The sequence below is a fragment of the Schistosoma mansoni genome, chromosome 1 (genome assembly GCF_000237925.1).
Source record: "Schistosoma mansoni strain Puerto Rico chromosome 1, complete genome".
Lineage (NCBI taxonomy): Eukaryota > Metazoa > Platyhelminthes > Trematoda > Strigeidida > Schistosomatidae > Schistosoma > Schistosoma mansoni.
Window position 1 is genome coordinate 10,748,599 of NC_031495.1, and position 23,370 is coordinate 10,771,968.

The 23,370-nt window shown below is 36.1% G+C and overlaps 1 protein-coding gene across 1 annotated transcript in view; it reads left to right on the plus strand.

The window, feature by feature from the left end:
* Positions 1 to 7,230: 7,230 nt before the first annotated feature.
* The window catches only part of Smp_164930 (tyrosine kinase), a gene marked incomplete at its 5' end in the record, with an annotated part of 41,345 nt that continues 25,205 nt past the window's right edge, over positions 7,231 to 23,370 (plus strand). The window contains 9 exons of the mRNA XM_018793236.1: positions 7,231 to 7,261; positions 7,294 to 7,381; positions 9,300 to 9,510; positions 10,679 to 10,966; positions 13,852 to 14,001; positions 15,115 to 15,512; positions 18,667 to 18,940; positions 20,490 to 20,685; positions 22,566 to 22,671. Coding sequence (XP_018647769.1) covers positions 7,231 to 7,261; positions 7,294 to 7,381; positions 9,300 to 9,510; positions 10,679 to 10,966; positions 13,852 to 14,001; positions 15,115 to 15,512; positions 18,667 to 18,940; positions 20,490 to 20,685; positions 22,566 to 22,671 — 1,742 coding nt within the window. The remainder of the gene's footprint in view (positions 7,262 to 7,293; positions 7,382 to 9,299; positions 9,511 to 10,678; positions 10,967 to 13,851; positions 14,002 to 15,114; positions 15,513 to 18,666; positions 18,941 to 20,489; positions 20,686 to 22,565; positions 22,672 to 23,370) is intronic.

Here is a 23,370-nt window from a genome sequence, read left to right on the forward strand (position 1 = left end):
TCAGGGAAAAATATATCTATTCTGTCAAAAACTGCTGAAAAGCACGTTTGAGCTGGGAAGAGAATGGTACTTTTAAGATGAAAAGCAAAAGGTTACATAGTGGTGACCACACCAGCATATTAGAACCATGTCAAACAGACCAATTCACCCGCGTCCGTTACTTCTGACCTTCTTCACTTGGTATATCCCGAAAGTAAATATTTTCAGTTACTGTACATTTGGCTTCAAGGATCGTATGGTTGAGAAATAACGCTACTATAAATTTTTTAGCAATTCGTATAACCGACTTGTGCAACTTTTGATCCTAGGGAGTTTTCGTTCGATTACAACGGTTGTTATAACTGCATTTAGGTTATACATTCATAACATTAACCCTCGCAAGCGTCGCCACCAAGGTTCGACCTGATTATTCGGAATAAATTTGGTATCAAGTAGGTTGTTCTCAGCAGAAACGGTATATTTATGAAGTCCCAAGGAGTAAGAAATTAGGTTTTTGACGCTTATTCACTTAGCTTAGGCCACGTTTTGAGAAAATAAATGTAAAAAACATACCAAATGGACAAAAGTTCATGTATCAAAAGGACATAAAACATAATGCTACCACGGATTCCTACGATTTCAGATAAAACATGTAGAGCTTAGTCACAAAACACGAGGCAGGGGTAAGTTTTGATAGCTTATCTTTACACACTGCTATTCCTATTGATAAATACCGAGGTTTTTGTGGTTTCTCAGCGAATGACAATACTTCAACTAGAAGAAGACTAATGGCCATTGGCTCGATCATGAAATTCCTTCATATCTATCTGGACTAAACCCTATTTGTTTCAAAAGCGGAACTGTACAGAAAAACTGACGGAGTAGCCATGGAATCGCCTGTGTTATTGAATATCGTTAATTTGTTTATGTCCCATATGGAACCGTATATTTTTTCCTGTTCCATCATACCATGAATTTTACTCAGATATGTAGATAACGATTTTGTCATAACGAAAAAGATTATTGGGACGATCTTTTCTAAAGTAATAAATGGTCTCTCACCTCACATAAAATTCGCCCTCAAAAATGAAAATGATCTCGATGAATCACCATTTCTAAGAAGTTTGGTTGAAACAATATTTGAATGGAAGTCTAAATATAACCCTCTATTGCAAACCGGCACACTCGAATCAGTACAATGATTTCATTTCAAAACCCACACCCAATGCAAATGTCTCTTTGGGTCAAAACGTCTTCAGACGAGCGTCAAAGATCGTCACGTCAGAGGAAAAGGAACAAGAGACACAGAAAATTGTGGTCAACATACTTAGACCCAGTGAGTTCCCAAATTACGAATTCTAGTCAGTTTAAATAGCAGTCAGAAAAAGAAGAGGTAATCAATATGGCCGCCGACATAACTAAAATGTCAAATAAAATAACGTAGACGCAGTTCGTGAGGATAATAGACTTTCGCTGGAAACTGGAAAAACAAAGTTTCAATAATAAATAAATACCATATAATCTAGAACCAACATGCAAACGCAATGTACAGGTGATGGAATAAGGCAGAATATATTCACTTTTAAAAGTAAAGTAACAAACTATATTAGAAAAGCACGTATATGGAAAAATTTTCATATACGGTCGCACAAAACTCCCAAAAGTGTTTTTGGATTTCTCCCTAATTGCCTGCAGTGATACCATCTTAGAGAAGAGATAAATTAATTGGACTACGACTACAGGAGAACAAGCGTACATTTAACATGAAGTATCACTATCGTCTTATTAAATATTGCCATATACAAATATTTTATCTGACGTGCTATTATGTTACCTAGACTATGTCTATACCACGTACAGTTAGCTGGTTATAAGTGTTCCAAGTGACTTGATGTACAAATACAGTCTTAAAGCCACTTAACGTATTTTTTAAATACACAACTCACTTACTTACGCCTGTCACCCCCAATGGAGCATAGGACACTGACCAGCATTCTCCAACCTACTCTGTCCTGGGCCTTCCCTTCTAGTTCTATCCAATGGTTGTTTATTCTTCTCATGTCTGTCTCCATTTCTCGGCACAATGTGTTCTTGGGTCTTCCTCCTTTTCTTTGGCCTTCAGGATTCCATGTGAGGGTTTGCCTCGTGACGCAGTTGTGTGCTTTCTTCAGTATGTGTCCTATCCACTTCTAGCGCCTCTTCCTGATTTTTTCCTCCGCTGAAATCTGGTTTGTTCTCTCCCATAGTAGGTTGTTGCTGATAGTTTCTGGTCAACGGATCCGAAGTGTTTTGCGTAGATATCTGTTGAAAAACACCTGTGTCTTCTGGATCGTGGCCTTCGCAGTTCTCCAGGTTTCCGCCCCATACAGTAGAACTGTCTTGACGTTTGTACTGAAAATTCTGATCTTGGTGTTGGTTGACAATTGCTTTGAGTTCCAGATTTTATGTTATCGGATACTAACCATCGACTTCATCCATAACTTTCTCTTCGTATATCGTCTGGTTGAACGAGACGTCAAAACATTAGAATCCATGGACTAAGGCAAAGGTACAAAAGCTGTACAATACATTGTCTAGCAAGTATACTGTGACGAACATGTTGTTTGAGTTCACCTAGTCAATAACTTGTGCTTCAAAACATGTTTTTATTTAAAAATTTTAAAGATTCAAATCTTCTTAAAGTAAAACATTTCATTTAACTCCAGTTAGTTTATCTATTTAACTAATGTATATATGTATTCACTTCTCAGTTATCTTGCATTTTTTTCGTTTGTACAGCAAACTTTTTGAAATACAATGTTTTGAAGATCATACATTGTATCAAAATATAATATTGAATAAAACCATTATTAGTGATAATATTGCTTTCAGTTTGTCATTTTGTACTTTAAGTCTGGAAGACTAGCTTGCAATGTTTCTCTGCAAAATTGGTCATAATGATTATCATAGGTAGATTTACAACACACAAATAACATTAAAATATTTGATTCCTGAAATTTTGGTTTCTTCATTTATTTGGAAGTTGCGAATCTACCAAGTATTCTTGTTTCAGATGACTCAAATCTAGAAATTTGGATGTAAAAATGGCTTCGGCATAAGGATATATATATATATATATATAAGGCAGTCACTTCATGGATAGTCTTTATACTAGGTTGGGAATATTAACCCAGTTTCATTAATAGATTCATTAATAGCTATCGCGATCCTATGTTCTACAGACACATATCAGGGCATTGGGAAACGTGATTGAGATCTGATGCTTGACAGATCCCCTTCAGCTAGTAGTGTGTCTAGTAGAACCATTATGATGAGCACCAATATCGAGTGCTTTCAAATCCTTTTAATTCGTGGCATTATATGCCTCCTCATCAACCGAACATAAGCACTAGTATGGATTATTTACATCATAGTGAGGTTTGCGATGATTAAAGGATATCAGTCGAACACAATTGACCCATACTACAGAAGAATGCACTAGTTAGTCTTTAGGATTTATTTTACTAACAAAAAATGTTTTGATCCTTAAGATTGATACATAAGCGAATTATTCATTGTATGTTGTCGTAACTGAGGCGAAACGAATACAAATATAGTGTAGAACATCAACGTTGATGTTATATGTCGAAATGATTGGAGGGGCCTACTAGAGTTAGACGAGAATGGTGACGAACCAACTAACGCTGAAGTCACACCTCGCGACCAGCACCTTACGGGGATTGCCCCCATCGACATAACAAGGGACTATGGACGCTATGGAGACTGTACAACACAAAGGACGTTATTACAAGAATATATTAGTTAAGGTACAACCACGAAAGTACAGAAGTGAAAGTACGACCACTGCCGCGTGGGCCAGTCCATGGCGTGTAATCTATTGATGCGCGTTGACTATCCTTGACCTTGACAGGGATCGATGATCTGTTCATTATTCAGTGACATTTCACCGACCCTACAATAGTCATTTTATATAACGTTAGCCAAAGTTTGAGGTTTGCATTTTGAATTGCTTTGGGCGGTATTCTTGAAGTCTTTTGTTACTTGTGGACTACTGTGAGCAATCATGTATGCACTGTCCTGGTTACTTCTTAGGTAGACCACTTTCTACCCCACTGAGAAATATTACTCCAGTGTCAAAATCAGCTATTAATTTTAAGCACCTCAAAAGGTATGCTGTAGGGTACATATTTTTTAATGGTCTGTATCTTTGATATGAAATATGCATATCCAAACAACCATGTCTTTTAAGCCCAAACAAAAACTTCATAGCTGAAACCTAAGATAACTTAGTTAAAGTATGGGAGAACCGGTCATAGTAATTGTAGTATTGTCGGTGTTGAATTCTATTGTGTTAGTGCTGTATTTCAGGACAGGCTTTATATTATTTTTCTCAGACAAGTGTAATCAGAAACACTGCAACTAACATTTTTTTTGGATCACACTTTACTGGTTCATACAAGGACTAATGTATGTACGGGAAATCTCGACATTTTCACATCAACCCCCACTAGCTGCGGCACAAATGAAATAAAAAATAAGTTCCTTTGAAAGTGTGCCGAAAGGGCACATTGACCCTGGGAAACCTCCTTATCCAAACTCTTGATAAAGTCAGCGCTTATGACTGTGCCATAGATATTGGGAACATATGATGGTGTTAATCAGAACTACTCACCATTCCCATTTATTCACCTTTATCGTTGAGATTTTCTGGAGATAATGTTTTACTTTCGGGATTTATTTTATACCAGATATAATTTTCAAATTGGAGCACATAAATGTTATAGCACTGTTTGCTAAAGACTCTGATACGATCCCGGGTCTTCTGATTAACTTGAGTAGTGATGCACCTGTGTTTAGCATTCATCTTCTAAATACTAAATACTGCTTCAGAACAGATCTGTTTCTTTATTTAAACACATAAATATTGGTACAAGGAGGCACTAGATATATATGCGCCGCATAAATCTCATTTGATTTGTGTGAGGGCTGTGATACTGCCCAGGTGCCCAAACTGAAGCAAGTGGTTTTCTTAGGTGGGCAACACCCGGAGCCTTTGACCTAAAGGTCTGATCCACAAGGAAGTGGAGCATTGTGAGGCGATGCATTCCCATGGTAGCCGGTGACCAATAATTGGTTCATACGCCATTTGTTCCTTCAGGATACTGGAGCCCATGTGCACCATTGGTTTGGAATCAGGGTTTTCCAACCTCCCCGGGGTGACTTTCCGTGCCCACCAATCCGGCTAAAGCGCCGGACACTCGCTTTTCGTCCTCTCAATTTCGTAAATAACGCCTGTGGTGCGAGAAGGCAGTGAGTAGGACTTCCCTGGGAGAGGCTATATTACTCATGGCCATGTGAGAGTATTTCGAGAGGGAGAGCGGACTCTCCTCACCCTCGGCCATACCAGGGAATTTGGAGGCTGTTCCAACATCTAGACGTGCTAAGTGAAGTAGATGACTTCATGGACCACGTCACTTATTGTGGGAGTTCAGTCAGTCCCAGCACGGATTCAGTAGTCCGGTTGACTTAAAACCAACTTGAATTACTTGCCAATAAAGTATGCTGCACAGCAGTCCGGTATGCAATGTTTTGTCCGTGAAACGGCCCATAAATTTTACGGACATATTTAGTCTGCAGGGTTTTAATCAAGTATTTGTGTGAAGCATTGTTCACACATCGTAGTGGTTATACGTATGATACATATATATATATATATATATATATATATAATTCTCACTAAACGATGTGGGTATGTTTTATGACCCTATCACCTATTTTGGCACATAATGTTTGTTGGAGTAGGAATATTTCGGAAGAAAGCTGGGGTGCAAAACCAAAAGAGCTATGTGTCCATAAATTTATGGGCTTCTGAAGCAAGTCGTTCACCTAGGTCTAGACTATCTGATTGGGGTCTGTATGGTCCTTTTGACCAATGGTTGGAGACGGGTGACATGACTCAGAATCCGTCATAATGGTATAGTTGTTTTCATTTATATCTCTTAAATCATGTTTCAAAATTATACTGTGCATTTTAACTTATGGATTCATTGTTGGGCCACATTCTATTCTCTCAGTCTTTTCACTGCCGCTGATCCTATGACTTTGTTATTGGTCTCGGTAATTCCATTTCGCCGTGCTGTGCTGACTTGAGTTGATACACATATGTGCCAGGATCTATGTTGATGATGACTCATTAACCTAGATTTTAATATGGTATAAGATCTCATCGAAAACTTCGAAACCAATCTCTCATTAGTAGTAATTGTAGTATGCATACTGAACATGTCGAAGAAGTTTAGACATATCTCGTGAAAATACCTCATTCTTAGCATACTTTGTTATCGATTGGCGCTCTGGATCAAGAATACAAATGAAGATAAACAATTAGTCGGTTTAGCTTTTTATTAAAATCCAGCTTTAAAGACATAACACCAACAGGAAACTCTATGTGAAGATCTGTTAGCGGATTATAGATTGGATTAAAGCACGTTCCGTGCAGGATTATGTTTAGACACACTGGTTGGCTACTTCTTAACTAGTCAGAGCTAGTCGATACTTGGAGAAAACTCTAGAATCTTTTCACGTAAAAACTATAAATATACTGACGTTTTTCTTATTGTGCTTATTTCCATCTACCCTCGTTATTTGAAATATAATGTCGTTCCTGTTCAACCGTGTTCTGATTTGAAGACTTGTCGAGTGAACTGGTGTTCAAAAATACTAAGCAACTGGAATAGCTGGGTAGTAGTAAAAGAAATTATAACAAGGTCCTATATTTTAATAATGCTTCTAACCTAGAGTTTCCAGTCGAACTGCTAATAATCGACTGGTTATTGATACAACATTTGGACTGATAGTTGTTTATGCGACAGATCAATACTCCCAAACTTACGCCAAATCGGTAGTATTTGACTAATGGTTTTCATTTGTTTCAGAAAAGTAGATTTTCGAAAATGATTAGACAAATTTTGTTAGCCAATATTAGACCCGAAATCAGTTGAGTTTTTAACATCTTGCCAAGTCATTCGCATAATTAACTTGCTTCTCTGAGAAGTAATATCAATAGTTATTCTCAATGTAAAGTTCTATTGATGAAAATAAAATAAAAACCAGTGCTAAAAACACACTTCGACTTTCATCTCAAAAATCTGTATTTGTTTTTCATTTTCTTATACTGTGTTTGAATTTTTCTAAACATCAACTAATAGTCTTTTAAATCACGTTCAAACAGCTCACTTTACCAACTTCTTGATGACTGAAAAGGTTTACTATCCCTGGGCAGGTATGCACTTTTTCCCCCTATAATTTCTTAAGGTCGATGTGAGAAGTTGTCTGCATTTCTCGAACGTGCTCATCTCCGAAACTTCTACAACGCAATTAAGAAGAAATTAAAAATAAATGAGTGAGTCCCACTACATCAGTTTTGTAAATATCACTTTTACTTTGACATCATCCTATTACTGAATTTCTTTTCGAACACATTTTCAGTGATGTAAATGATTTAGAACTCGTAGTAACTACACTCCCTTTCAGTCCTAGTTTAGATTTCATTGCTTATCACTGAATTACTGCTTAGGCTTCGCTTGTCATTTTCCTTGATGACTCTTATTGTTTTATTTCACTCCATCGTTCAAACAGCCTTATCTGAATTTCACGGCAGGTATTTAGTCCAAAATTGCGAAGCACTCCGCAAATGGTCCATTGTTTTAATGTGCAAATCATAGTTATCACTATAGAAATCATAATTGTATCTGGGATTAATTATTCGATACTACCGGAAAACACCTTCAAGAATGTGGAATAGATTTGTGGAGAAACATTAGCCCAACACAAATAAATTTTGGACATTTAAGTTCTGCTAACTCTATAATTAATGAAAATAGGATTATTCTTATCGGGCCCATTAAACTATATGTATATTAAATCCAAAGTCGATAGGGCTTGTAAAAAGACTATTTTTCAAAATCCCAGTAAAGTACGCTTATCTAGAGTTTGAGTCTGCAAACAAACGAAACAGTTTACTTGTCTACTTGAGTTCATTCAGATTTCTAGCCCTCCTAAACTGTCTCAGATGTATCCCTCTGACGGCGTTTGAAAACGCAGATATAGTTATTAAAAGCTTACTGTTCAATCAACTAATTCAGGGCTCCGCCACCAAAACTTTATAATGACTATTAAGATAACAATTACATAATGAAAAGATGATCAGCATACAGTATTATGACTGCAATCGCCAAATGCAAAATATCGCTGGATTACAACTATGTCAGTTTATTACTAGTTTTGGTATTAAGCTGGGGCTTTGTGCAAATTAAAGTTCACTTCTCTTGGTCACATCCCTCCCCCAAATAGGGCAGTTGAAGTCTATCATATATCTCTACCGTCTTTCTCAAGGCACAGTACCAGTTAGGACAGACGTCATGCTTCTAAAAGTTTCGGCACAGTTCACTACTAACTGTTCACTTGCAGCTCATTTACAAAATACAAGTTTATGTACTAGGGTTTGGACCAGATTGTTAGTGACGGCTAGTGGTACAACTTAACTACCCAAATCAAAGTAGCTGACCTGGGGGTCAAGCTTGTAACTTACAGGTTGAATGCTAGTTACTTTAATAAACAGCCATCGCTTCAAATAAGCTTTATATTATTTCACACTCATTCTTTTTTTTTTCTAGATTACTTCGTTATGATTGTTTTCATTTTTAAAGTCACTATTTCTCTTATCTTGTTGCTAACATTTCTTAAGTGTAGTATTTTAACTTGGATTATTACAGTTGTTTACCAATTTGTTCATTATGCTCGTGTGTGTTATGAATACTATCAAACTATCGCAAACTGGAAATTCGCACTTCCTCTAATATATATCGTTGGCAAATACAAAGCAATGTAAATTACAAACTTTCAATTCACATATTTTACATCACAGAGCCTGTTTAAATCTAGTTTAGCGTAGATTAGGTTTACACTTAAGCATCCTGTAAAATCAAAATCCTGGTCATGGCAAAAAATGACAGGTATTCTCGTCATATATTTTGTATAGTTATCTATCTTCTGTAAGCTGAGAAAGTCATTATTCTCTTCTTATGCATTTAATTCCTTTTGAAGTTTTCACTGTGCTTTCATAAAAGAAAACAAACGATATGTCTACGTAAATAACCCGGAAATGATCGTTGAGAGTTTGGTGATATAAGTTTGTTTATGTTTCCTGATAAAAGGTTGTGCGATAGTTTAATTTAAAAAGTATTATATGAAGCCTAACTTTAGTATATTGTAGAGACTTACTGTTGACTATTACAGCTTTTTCCTTTCAAACCCCTTAGCCCTGACGATTTCGATCGGGTTAAACCTACTGACCTAGCTTGTCTTGGAATGACAGAAAATGAAATCAATCGACTTGTTAATCAGCTAATAGAAGATGGGTTTTCGGTAGGGAATTTGCTATCGGATGGATATACAGACTATTCCTGTTCATGGTCAGATCCGAAACCATATTCTGCTGCTGACTTTCACCGATCAAAATTGTTACGTAAAGTGAGTGACTGTCCATTAGAACTTTTTAAATTTTAGGTGGTATTGTTTGTTATGATTTCCACTAGATGGCTTGTTATAAACATATAATGCCACTTGTGTTTAATTTTCTATCAAATAGTCTGAATTTCACTGTTGTTGAAAAGGTATGTTCTATCATAGGTTATTTAAGATGAACAGAAAGGTAGCCTACTAACTTGTTGATAAATCAGAAATAAACTGATGCATATAAAAGTTTCAACCAAATGTTTTGCAATCGAGGAAGATGTCTGTTTATCCCGTGATTTTGTATGCCCATTGGAATTCATTTATTTTTGCAGCCACCCTTATGAGAGTTCCATTAGTTTCACAAAAAATATCAAGTATCTAATTTAAGTCCTAAAAGTCTGGTTTTTGTTTCACGAAAGTTTTGAAAACACAGAAATTGAATTGTAACTCTTTTTTGTACTGTTTATTCACTTTAAAGATCTTCAGATATAGTTATTAGTACTCCAAAAATATCTGAACAACTCTGATATTACTTTTCAGGATTGATCTTAGATTCTTTGGATGAAGTCTTCGTTGTTGTAAATTGTGTTTGTGAAATGTGATGAAATATTCAATACTGAACACAATAAGAGGAGGAAGTAATCTGTAAGACTGCAAGTTAGAGCCTGTAAGAAGTTGTACGTATGTTTAATTAAACGATAAACGTTTTGAAATTGAATTTTGGTCAATAAAATTACAGGTCAGAATATGTTACTTACTAGCAAAGTCTGAATGGTCGGAAAACAAAGGTTATCCCTAATGAATTGATTAAAATTCCAATCACCCCAGTCGTTCAGGAAGTCGGTTGCGACTTTTGAGTCACTGAGTGATGCTGGTTAAAGTCTCTGAAGTGGAGTCATTCCTCTCAACATTCTGGCTACGATTTTCTGACGAATGCTAGCCAGAGTGCAACTTAGATTCAACGGTCCCTCCGATATCTTTTAAACACCTATTTTCTAATACATGCTTTGACTTTGTAGACATCAAATTTTATTTATTTATTTTATTTTATTCGAACACAAGTATTGATACAAGTGGGCACCAGATATATATGCGCCACACATCACATTTTATTATTGAGTGAATAAAGGTAAACATGTAAGCTGGGTTCTCTAAATACCACACGATTTCGTTTTTGTTCTAGTTGTTTAGAGGAAAACAGTCCTATACTAGTGCTCCAGTATCACCAGCACATGGACTGGAACATCAATGTAAAGAACAGTTCTCCATTCAGCATTCTTACTGGAGCCAGCATCAAGTATCGTTCCGTTCCACTAGTTTCTCTCAAAATAATCGTCAGAATGTTGTTACTAACTCAGCTGCATTTACATGTCTTATTCCTGAGACGGATATCAAACTTCATTCAAGAATTGGAATTGGTTCGTTTGGTATAGTACGGCGTGGTGACTGGACTATGCCAACGGGCGAAATTGTAAGTTTTCTACCATTTAGTTTTGCAATAGTTCGTAACCTGACAGTGACACGTGAGTACATACAGTGGGAATTCATGACTATCCAGTTCAAACAAACCTAAAATACGTAATCCCACCATCGAATTTTAAATAATCCGAGTGTCTCACCCACTCATTTATTCACTTGTTTAAGTGTGTTATCTTTTCTGGGACATGTGCCGCTAATCAGTTTCTCCAAGCAACTTTTTCCTGGGCTCTTCTTTCCATTTGTTGCCAGGTGCTGTTCATGGTCTCAACGTCTATGTTCAGTTTCTAACGTCATATGTTTTTTTGGTCTACCACTTTTCCATTTGTTTTGAGGTTTCCAAATTGAGGCTTGCCTTGTGATGCGGTCCATTGGGTTCCGTAAAGTGTTTTATTCACCCGTAGTATCTTTCTTATTCCGTCCTCAGTTGATGGCTGCTTTTTGCTCTATTCTTGATAACTTTGGTAGTTCTCTAAGTTTTTGCTCGGTACAATAAAACGGTTTAAACTTTGGTGTTGAAAATTCTGACTTTGGTCTTGGTTGACAGTTCTCTTAAATTCGAGGTATTCTTAAATTTTAGGAATGCTATCCCTACTTTGCCAATTCATCCCTTTACATCTGCCTCAGATCATCTATATCTATCAACAATACTCCCCATGTACATAAAAGCTTTCACCTCTTCCAGAGTTTTGCCATCAAGTTTGATTTATTCGCTGCTCACTGTTGTACTTCAATGTCTTTGTTTTTCCCCTGTGAATGTTGACGCTTGTTTCTGCAGAGACCGCTGCTTCACTGACAGTTTTCATATACATTTTTTATTGTGTATGGGACAGAGTAGCTGTCATCTGAAAAGTTCAAATAATCCATCTATGCTTCTCTTGACATATGGATATCTTCATAATTCAGTTGACAACCAAAAGTAAGAGAAAAGACGAGAATAACCAACCCTGTCTGTCATCAACCTCACTTGGAATCCACCTGTGACCTGACCTCCATACAAGACTTTGCAATTTAGTCACTTGTAGAAGTTTCATATGATGATGACAATTATCTCAAGTATCCCATGGTGTCGGAGAATATTCTACGGGGCTTTTCGACCCACGATGTTGAATGGTTTCTCATAATCAAGGAAGTTGATGTATAGTGATGAGTTACATCCCATCGATTGTTCAACAATTATCCGTAATGTCGCAATTTGGTCGGTAAATAGTTAATTCTTACGAAAGCTAGTTGGTTGGCCTAGGGGTTGGGTTCCTACTGGATCTTTCATTCGATTGAGTAACACTTTGTTGAAAACGTTTTCTGGTGCTGACAGTAGTGTCATACGTCTGTAGTCCTCACACTTACTATGATCTCATTTCCTCGGTATTTTGAAAAGATACCCTTTTTCCCACCCTGTTGGTATTTGTTTTACCTCCCAAATATTCCTTTAGGGGACATGGGACATCTATTCAGTTTCATCTATCTGACTTCAGTGCTTCAGCTGGTATGGTATCTAATCGTGGTGGTTTGTCATTGTTTATTTGATGGGCCTTGCTAATCTCTGTTGTTGGTGTTGTATCGTCTATAGGAAGGTCTATGTATGCTCCATAGATGTCCGATGTGTTCAGTGGTGGTGGTCTATTCGAGAGCTCTTCAAAGTACTTTACCTGCCTGTTGTTAATGCCTCAAAACCGCAGTGATTGGTTTACCTTCCTTGTTCCTGAGTGAGTGGTTGATATGTTATACCCTGTTTCTCTGAAAGCTTCCTGGTTATGTCATACTGTTCTCTCACATTTACTTCTCTTTTGGCTTTTTTTCTGTATTTCCTGGGTCTTTTACATATTTCCACTTGTCACCTCCAATGTTATTCTTCACTCGTTCATTTGCTTCTGTATATTTGGCCTATGCTTTGGTTTTCGCTGCCTTCGTTCAGCTTTTGTTAACTACTGTCTTCTGTTTTTTCCTTTCTTAAATCGTATTTAGGCTGTCTACAGAGATCCGTTCTTTATCTTGGTGCCTCTTGAGGCTCAGTACTTTGTGGCATGCTATAGTTATTCTGTAATCTCTATTTGCCTTCTGTAATGTTTTCGTTTTCTTGTAGTAGATCTTGTAAGGCTTGGAACTTGTTGATGAGTTGTGTATTGAACTCAGTGGGCTTGTCAGCGAATCGAATGAAGGTTGTATTAAACTTTCATGGTGCTGCCTATCCAGTTGTTTAGTGCTTCTATAGCTTTAGTTTTAGTCTTGTCACCACCAAGTGATGATCTGGATATGTATCAGCTCATCTCTGTTTTTACGCTCTCCATGGAGCTTCTGAATATTTTATGTATGAAGATGTGATCAATCTGTAAGGCGCATAATGCTTTGCGAATGGGTTTATGGGGAAAAACGAATCTCCCTATGACAATAGCGGAAGCACGTAGGTCTACCATTCCCTCACCATTGTCGTTTCTTTATCACGGTCTAGGTCTCTCCATGATACGTGCATACCTGATGTTGTCCATTCTGATCTTGGCGTTAAGACCATCCATCAAGATGAGGTATCATCCTCTTAGCTTCCGAAGAATCTCGGCTTACACTATGAGGGACGTCATAACTCTTGTGTATGAAGATCCTTTAAATCCCAGAGCAGAGTTTAAATGTTTCTTTGGGGCTAACGCTGTTTTAGCGGGATTTTATTTACGAGGTGTATTTTTAACCCTATGCCCAACCCTTCACCTTTACCCGGGCTCGAAACAAGCAGCAACCCTAGAAAGGTTTCAGGTGGATTTTTGTGTAATCCAGCAATCCAAATTATCAATATTTTCGATAGATAAGGTGATTTTTTTGGTTTTTTTAAAAAGCTAATGATTGTGTCTTTAGCTTAACTGTTCTCAATAAAAACTTTTGTCCCTACAGATTCCTGTGGCTGTGAAATTATTAAAACCAGAAGCAATGAAAAGTGATTTATTCACAGGATTCTTGTATGAAATTCGTGCGATGCAATGCCTTTCACATCCTAGTTTAATTCGTCTTTACGGAATTGTTCTATCTAATCCAATTATGATGGTAATTTAATCTACGGTATTAAATTTTGGAAATTTTTCTCTTTTGTTTACCCAAATCCATTAAGTTTTGAACCTCATACAGAGGCGTGACTTTAAGCCAAATATACAAATTCGGGTTCAACAAATTATTTATCTTCTGATTGTGACTTTATCTTATAACACTCAGTGGTTGGTCTTACTTAACGTGAAACCAAAATTGGCTGGAATGTAAAGTTATTTGTTACTCATTATAAAAGAGATCTGTATTTCGATATGAAAAATACTATCAAGCAAAACAAAGTCTTCGATGTCGTTAGAAGAAGTAGTATTTAAATGAACATAAACCTAAAAGGTAGAGTTAGATTAGTTTTACATGTTTGCTACCCCAAAATATAGTATATATATATATATATATATATATATATATATATATATATATATATTGTTATGCAATAAACAAAGAGGTAGAACGGAGGGAAGGAATGGAAGAATGAAAAAGTTTGGTTTCACTCCTTAAAAGTTTATTGGCTTTTGATTGACACCTTCCATCGAATAGGATCTTAGGCTTTGATGAATGAGTTCTCAACTGTTAAAAATGAAAGAAAAGAACCTCTACTTATAGATAATATGCAGTTATACGCATAAGCCAAATGACTGTTGCTCGCAAAACAGAATCAAGACCCAAATTGAACTGATTTTCTCAAGTTAAGGGAGCTACCAAATAGAACAGATTTTTCTTTCCATCAAACATCATGCTTATATGTAAAATATTAACAGAAGAATAAACATAATCAAGTGTCATAGGCGATTAGAGGAAATAAATTTTTTAGGGCACTCACACTTCAGTCAACTATGACTTCGGTCATCATATCACATCCTAGCTATTAATGATTTATGTATCACTTATTTTGATTATTATGTAGTTAATAATCAACAAAGTCAAATAAAAAGCTAAGAGTTTTTCATTTTTATATTTGTTGAGAATTGCAATTTGTGTGGCCTTATCTTTTTCTCCTTTTTTTGGTGTAGTTCGTTTATGCATTGTTCTTAACATCTCACACATATTGAATATCATCCATAACACCATTTTTGTTATGCATATGATGAAATTTCATTTTTCATACCTTTATTTCAGGTAACTGAGTTAGCGCCATTAGGAAGTTTATTATTACATTTAAGAGCTCAATCAATGTGTGCCAATAATAATAATTCTTGTAAAACAAATGACGTAAGAGCACATTTCCCGTCTGTACCTCGTGCTCTTCAAATTGATGCATTATGGGATATGGCTATTCAAATCGTCCGTGGTATGGCCTATTTAACATCCCAAGGACTAGTTCATCGCGATTTAGCAGCTAGAAATATTTTAATTTCATCAATTCCAAAAAATGAATATCCTCAAATTAAAATAGCTGATTTTGGTTTAGTTCGGTCGTTAGAATCATGTGCAGTAAATAAGAAAAAATTAAATGAAAATGAATCAGATGAACCAATTTATACTGGATGTTTGGAACAGAAAATTCCATTTGCCTGGTATGTAATTAATTCATAATCGTAATCACTATTATAATAGGCTATCCAAATACATTAAGTTTTTTCTAACTGTGCATAAAAAATTACATCATTGACAAGGAAAATTTTATTCAGTAAGATTAAGTGGATAGACAGATAGGCAGGCACCATGCAATTGAACATAGCTCCAAGCATTTTTTGCAGTACAATTCAATAACAAATCAAAACCGAGACCAATCATATTAAATGAAGGTCAAAATAACATTTTTTGTATACAAAGTCCCAAGCTGATATTTTTCTAAACTTCATCTTGTTATGACTGAAATCACATGTTTACAATTCTCTTCACATTGTCAACTACCTATTCTTAAGCAGGAAATTGTTGTCATTATACTTTTTAATTTAGACTTTGTGATGGAAACAGACTTCATACAGTGTGTTACGTGGTTGAAGGTAGTCAACAGGAAGTTTTGAATGACCTAAATTTCGCGTTGATCGCCACTCGTCGACAAGGTATACCTGCAATATTGAAAGAATTAATGTTCACGGTGAAATCCAAGCCCACATAAACCAACTTCACAGTCCGAAACTTTACCACTGATCATTATTATTATTATTTAAACACATAAATATTGGTACAAGGGGGCACCAGATATATATGCGCCACACAAAACAATGGGAAGAGAAAAGGGGTAAGGTGCATATAAGAAAAAACAGGAGAACAATAACAACCACAGATTAGTGTATGTTAGTGTAATAATAAGAATAATAATGAGGAAACGGAAAGGAACAACCAGAACATCTCTTTCAGTTAAGGAATTTATGACCACTCTTTATGAAGAAAGTAAAAGAAGGTTACTGCAGGATCGCCACTGGCTTCCATTCTGAGCCATATCTGATAGCGCCTCTAGCCACTGTGTTGCACTGTCTCTCGGACCCCAGCCAGGGAGTCGTGAAAGACCAACAAAAGCCAGCCCTTTGCAGCTTTCTTTCATACCACGACACCATGTGATACACTGACCACCTCTCCGCTTTTTCCAACCAGCCCGAGCGTCGGCAAATAATGCACGCCGAGGAATTCTCCGAGACGACATTTGTAGAACATATCCAAGCCACCGAAGTCGATGTTTCAAGATGATGACACCAATTGGATTATCGTCTCTGCGCCCGAACACACGATGTCCCCCGATAGTTGTTACAGGAACGACGTGAACCCTTTTCAAAGATAGGGACAACTATCGACTCATTCCATGACGTTGGAACACTCTAGCTCCTAGACCTTTGTAAACAACTCAGTCAATTCCTTAGCCAAAAAGTCACCATCATCTTTAAAAAGAGCCGGAGGTAATTCATATGGGCTCGGTGATTTGTAGCGTTTAAAGAGTTGGAGTTGCTTGTGGACTTCCGCCTCATTTGGTGGATCAGTCGTCACCGGCCATGGAGTGCAGGACAGTGTGATCGATGTTGCCGTAGCAGCAGGCCAGTTGAACTGCCCTTCGAAAAACTTTACCCATCGTCCAAGACATCAATAAATGTTAGTGATTGGCATCACATCATCTTCACAGATTGTTTCACTCACACCAGACTTCTTGCTACCAGTGATCCGGATGAGTTGAAAGAGCTTCCGGCAGTTTCGAGATGCAGCTACTGCTTCCAGCTCATTAGCACGCTCCGACCACCAGGCTTCTCGGTCCTTACTCAAGCTTTGCCCAGTTTCATTGCGTAACAGCCTTTGTTTGTGGTCAAACTCATGGTCACCCGGCGTAGACCGACGGGCTTCGATGAGTTGTAAGGAGTGAGAAGAAACCCAGTGCTTCTAAGCGTGACGTTTCGCGAAGCTGCAGACGACTTTACTCGCCATTTTCATGGCGTCATGCAGTTGCAACCAATGCTCATCTATACTTTTCGGTGGGATGGTCGCTAGTCTAAAAGCTAGATCGGTTCGATACTTATTTGCAACAGAAGTTGCAACCAATTTACTGACATCAATCCGTTGATGACGACCAATTCGTTGACCACTGAAAAATAAGATGAGATTGGCGCAGACGAGGGTGTGATCAGAGTCCAGATAGGTACTTCAAAAGGTGCGTTAGTCTTGTACACAACCACGCCAGCGGTAGCTGATCGCGATGTGATCTGTCTTAAATTATGCTCTAAATAAATGTAAATTGGAGTACAATAACATGATTTGATTTATAGCAGTGATAACTGTAGGATAGAAGGTATTTGTATTAGCATACTGTGACTACGACATTCTCAATGATACAGCTGATTTCATAAAATTTTTTAAATAATCTAACACTAAACAAAATTTCAGCTGTCTTCCGATTTAACATTCTTATATATACCCAATCTATCCAAAGACTAATATAGTCTGTATTCATTGATAGAAACCTACTGTTTCAATCAAAACACACTGATACTGCAGTTATATTAAGCAACCTCAAGGCTACTTATAGCGTCCTGGTACTTCATACTCGACTATTATCATATTTGAAGTTTTAGAATTTAAGACTATGTAAACACTTATTACGTCACATCATACTAAATGATGCTTTTAGGAGAATAGATTCTTCACTACTGCATGGCTAGCTCGGTCGCAAATCGGAATAAGCTGATTCGTCCATTTTTCAGTTAACGGGCTTCAGAGAATGATTCGAGATTTTAGAAGATTCCTATGTAGATTTCAATCCTTATACTACTTTTTTTGTTCTGGTTTACTGATATACATTGTTACCTCTTAATTCTTGTTCTCACTTGAGGTGAGTCAAGTAAAGTGTCCAAACAATATTGAATTGGAGAAGGTAATAGCTATGATTATCACAACAAGAGCTATGAGCTGTAATCGATCTCCTACGTGCAGTAGCTGACAAACTGTAGGGTCCTCCTATTATTATTGGTAGTAGTCTTCTTGTTATTGTTGAGCTTTTTGAACGTTTAAAAAGTCAGTAGTTTCTCTAGACGAGAACACGAAAAACACTTTACTAGTAACCATGAATTTCACATCAATGTGATTTCTGTCTTACACGGTTTCTATTTTACATCTGAATGACGTGCGCATTTTATCCTAAGAGGAACTACGGCAAAAAAGCTTTTATCGCCCTTAATTCGCTGCAAGGTATCTAAGTTTTACATAGCTATAAGTAGGTTTTTTTGTTTTTTGTTGTATCCCTAGGTCCGCTCCAGAATCTTTGCATAAACGAACCTTTTCTGAAGCAAGTGACATTTGGAGTCTAGGTGTTACGTTATGGGAAATGTGGACCGGTGGTGCAGATCCTTGGTCAGGTCTCACTCCTGTGCGTTTGTTAGAGCTTTTAGATTCTGGTCGTAGGTTGGTATGGCCCCGGTTTACCTGTCCACGTCGTTTATACCAGATAATGTTAGCTTGTTGGAGAGCTGAACCATATCGTCGACCAACTTTTTCCTACCTTGCCGAAAGATTAGATCAGGTAAAATTTATCCTGCAATATATTGCAAAGCTTATGAGTCTTTATTGATTTCTATTTCAATTAGCACTATATGCTGTGGTAACAAAATACAACAGATAACCTACATTTTTGATACTACTCATAACTTTGAAAGGGCATTAAAGCTCCCATAGCTACTTAACGTATAATGATATTAAGATTTCAACACCTAACTGGTTAACTATTATCTCCGTCACCTGGAAATTTGTTATCAATCGGTTCTCCATTCACCAATGATTCAACAAAGTATTAAAGTTAAGCTTACAACCTATAACTGCTATTTATCATTACTCAAGTTGACATTAGTAACAGGTTCGTAGTTGTATTGTATGGCAATTCACAAATTGACTGAAGTACAGTTTTTATATGTTTGTATCGTTAATTTATCACTTTGATTAGCATACAGTAATCAATACCCGGTTAGTTAGTTAGGTGGCATAACTAATACAACTACTCAACTAGTGCTGGTTAATCTCAACAATGTAATGGTCAATTCAAGTCAGAATGGTTTCTACCAAAAAGATATACCTTGTTCAGTAACAGTGCCAAATCAACAGTTCATATAAATTGATCTAAATTTTAAATCGAGAATCCAAATGCTCCATTTTCATTGAAATCATGAACCAATCTAAGTTATACCACCATTAAAAGCCTGGAAGCACTGGACGACCGTTTCACCCTGATATGGGACTCCTCAATTGTACACACCTACAGTCCCCCATGCAGGAATCAAACCCATGATCTCTTATCTCTAATGCGAAGCCATTACCGGTGGAGCTAATCCGTATCGGGTGTGAGTCAGTTACCCACAGAAGACAATGCAAGATAGTCGCGCTATGTCGTTGGTTAGTTGAGATTAGGCATTAACACTGAATGCCGGCCCGGTGATCTAGAGGTTTAGCGAGACCGAATTACCTAGATTCGATTCCCACACATAAGACCATGGGTGTGAACTGTTGAGGAGTCCCATACTAGAACGAAACAGCCGTCCAGTGCTTCCAGGTTTTCAATGGTGGTCTAAAACTGATCGGTTCATGGTATCAATGAAATTCAATAGTCTCTACAACCTCATACTGAGAATATTTTATTTTATCGTAATATATATTTCATGTATTACCCATTTCGTTCGTAAAATCATTACCGTCTTATAAACGACCGTTTAATAGTGTATTGATTAAAAGAAACTGGGAGCTTCCAATTTTCACACATTTTAACTTACTAGTGTGCTTTTTGTCAATAATTGTACATACTAAGCATTTATATATTACGATGAAATTAACTTCTGTATAGTTGACCTTGTCTTTCAATCTATTCTGAGTACTGCTTGTAATCTGATAATGTTCAGTTTGTTAGTTTCCTGTTACCTTACATTGTTTGAATCCAAGAAAATTAAAAATATATGGATAGTCACTTCATTATTTCGAATTCTATCATTATGAAATGTAAAATTCGTTGTTTAGATATGATTTTGTATTTTTTTATTCATTAATCATTTTTTTGTAATTCTTTATATATGTGACAAAAATGATAGATTCGTCCAACTATCGTTATAGCAACTCAAAATCTTGATGAAGCCGATCGTCTAGGCTTAGAAGGAGGTGATACTGTTATTATTATTGACGGAAAACCCCGTGAATTTTGGTGGCGTGGTCAAAATACACGAACTGGTGAAATAGGCTCATTTCCCCGTGGCATTATTAAACTTTATAAAAACACTACACAGACTTGTAAGTTATCCTTACCTATGTCCACATAGAACATTCACTTCAATAATCAATATGCTGTATCCATTTTATTCTGTATTCCTTAATTGATATCTGGAATTTTTATTAATTATACAACGTATATTCTTTTGTCCTATTATAAGGTAAACTTAATAAGAGAATATAGCTGATAGACTGTCAGAAATGAATATCTCTTAACAGTATATTTTAATGATTAGTTTAGTTTGTTTAATATTTAAATTGTAAAATGAAAGTAATTGTTTATACGAGGATTTGTCAATACTTAAACGAAGAGTTTAATAGAAATTGTGTAAAAGATTATATTTCAAATAATCTCAGTAATTGATATTTAAATAATTCCAACGTTTCGTCAGATAAAATTGTCTAGGCAATGCTAACTAGTGTTGGGGATGGTTGGAAGAGAGTTAGGGACTGCCAAACCAAAAAGTGGCATCAGAGCTTGAAGTCACTAGCTTCTAATCTGAGCCATGTTGGTAGATGCAGACTACTTGGTTGGGGTCTGTGTGACTATCGTAACCAATGGTTGGAGACTCTGTGTGACATGGGTCAGAACCGATCACAATGACATAGGTGTGTACACTCTCTGTCTTCCCTTAAACTGTGAGATTAAAGTTACTTTATATGTTTCTTTCTACGAACTATTTATTTCTTCCTGTATTATATCCTTATATTCAATCTTTCTTTTATATCTTATTACCATTGAAGTAACTGCTTCTATGAATTTGTTGTTCATCTTGTTATGTTACTGATGAGGTGTGGGAACTTGAACCGATGCATATATGTGTCTGGTCCTGCGTTGTAGCTGACTGACCTGATTGAAACTTGTCTGGGCTTCTGTGTAATAATCAAAATAATCACAGAATGTTCCAGACAAGTTTGTTGGATGAAACATTGGAATTATTTTAATTTCAATTGCTGAGATTGTTTCAAATAAAATTTCCACAAAATTATCGTGTAAATGTCATCAAGCTAAGTGCATGATATAATTTGTCCGAATCAATAAACATTCATATTATTGAGAATTTTCAATAAGACTACAAATTGCTTTAATTTTTTTCACATAAAGTTTACCGTGTCACTTTTCACTGTATACATTAGTTTATCTTCTACTGTTAAGTATCTTAAATAGGAAAGTGAAGGAAAATGTATATGTCGAATACGTTACATATAACGTTTTTTACTGACTATGACAATTTTGTGGAAGAATATACACCACTTCATGACTGTTTTGTTTTGGTTTCACGACAACGTCATCGCGGACATCAGCACATAACTAATCTAAAACTAATGAACAATGTTTATTTTCATTTTAATCATTCTGAACTAGTATTATACCCCAGTGCCCTATTCATTTACGTTGTACACTTCTTATGGTACACCAAACCAATAAAAATGTTTGAATAATTACAAATTTGATTGCTAAATCGGATTATAATGTACAGAAATGACAGATGTGTCTGTGAGAATTACCTTTTAGACCTAAACACGTTTATGTAGACTGAGACCTTGTATAAATACAACACTAACTTCCTCCAATAGTGTGCCTCGTTTGCAACCTCTAATCTGTTGTTTGCTTTCGAAATGGTTTATGAGCATATACACATGTTGTGTCTATGCTCACCTATATCGTGTCAACTAGAGAGATTAAAATTTGAATTTTTCTGCACAAAACCATATCCAAATTGTATTTTACATACATTTACATGCTTTATGAGATAGACATTGTCACGTAAGCTAATCAACTAGGTAGTCTTAATGGTGGGACACATTAGAATATTTCGCGTTAAATGTAACTTTAGGTAACAATGGTTTTTTCTCTTTTCTAACTGAATTGATTTTTTTGTTCTTTCCTCTCATTATAGTTGATGATATAAATCAATCATCGCTTCGTGATTCTTTGTTACATGATAAACAGATTAATAAAAATCAAACAGAATCGAGTTTATTACAATACAATATATCGCATACGTAAGTATCTCAAATTGAATTAATTATCTAGAGAATAATAATGCCAAAAATTGTCTGTTAGTCTTAAATATTCTTTTCAATTGCATTTTTAAAAATCCATTCTTCCTACATGTCAAACCTCAACACATTTTGTTCTCTGTTCTCGTTACTAAGATTCGCAACTGGTTCAATTTGGATGAAGAAAGGTATTGAGTTGACTTTAACCACATTTATTCACGATAAAAGTCACTTTTAGCACTGACTTCATTTATATTACTTCCTCACACTGATAGGGTTTTTGTATCTATTCCAGTAAGTGTGTTTATGATAGATTCAGTTCCTGCTTTATGAAATGATTAACAAATATTAAAAATATACAGATGATATGATAAGCAAAGTTTTAATTTATAAACTAAAACAGTAATTTACACCTAAATTGAAATGATAGAATGGAGTCAAAGTGAATTGATAATACTCCACTATGAAGCATATCAACTAGCTCTATCATAATTGAGTGATAAGTCATGTGAATATAAAAATTGTATACATTTCATATAAACTATATTAGTTATTGAACGAAAATAAAGACAATTCAGGAGAGAAAACTCTCTTTTCAACGAAATGATTTACTTTGATCGTGTATTAAGAAGACGGCTATCAGAACTATGTGATATATTGGCGTAATACATTTCGAACAACCTGATGACACACATACTTGTT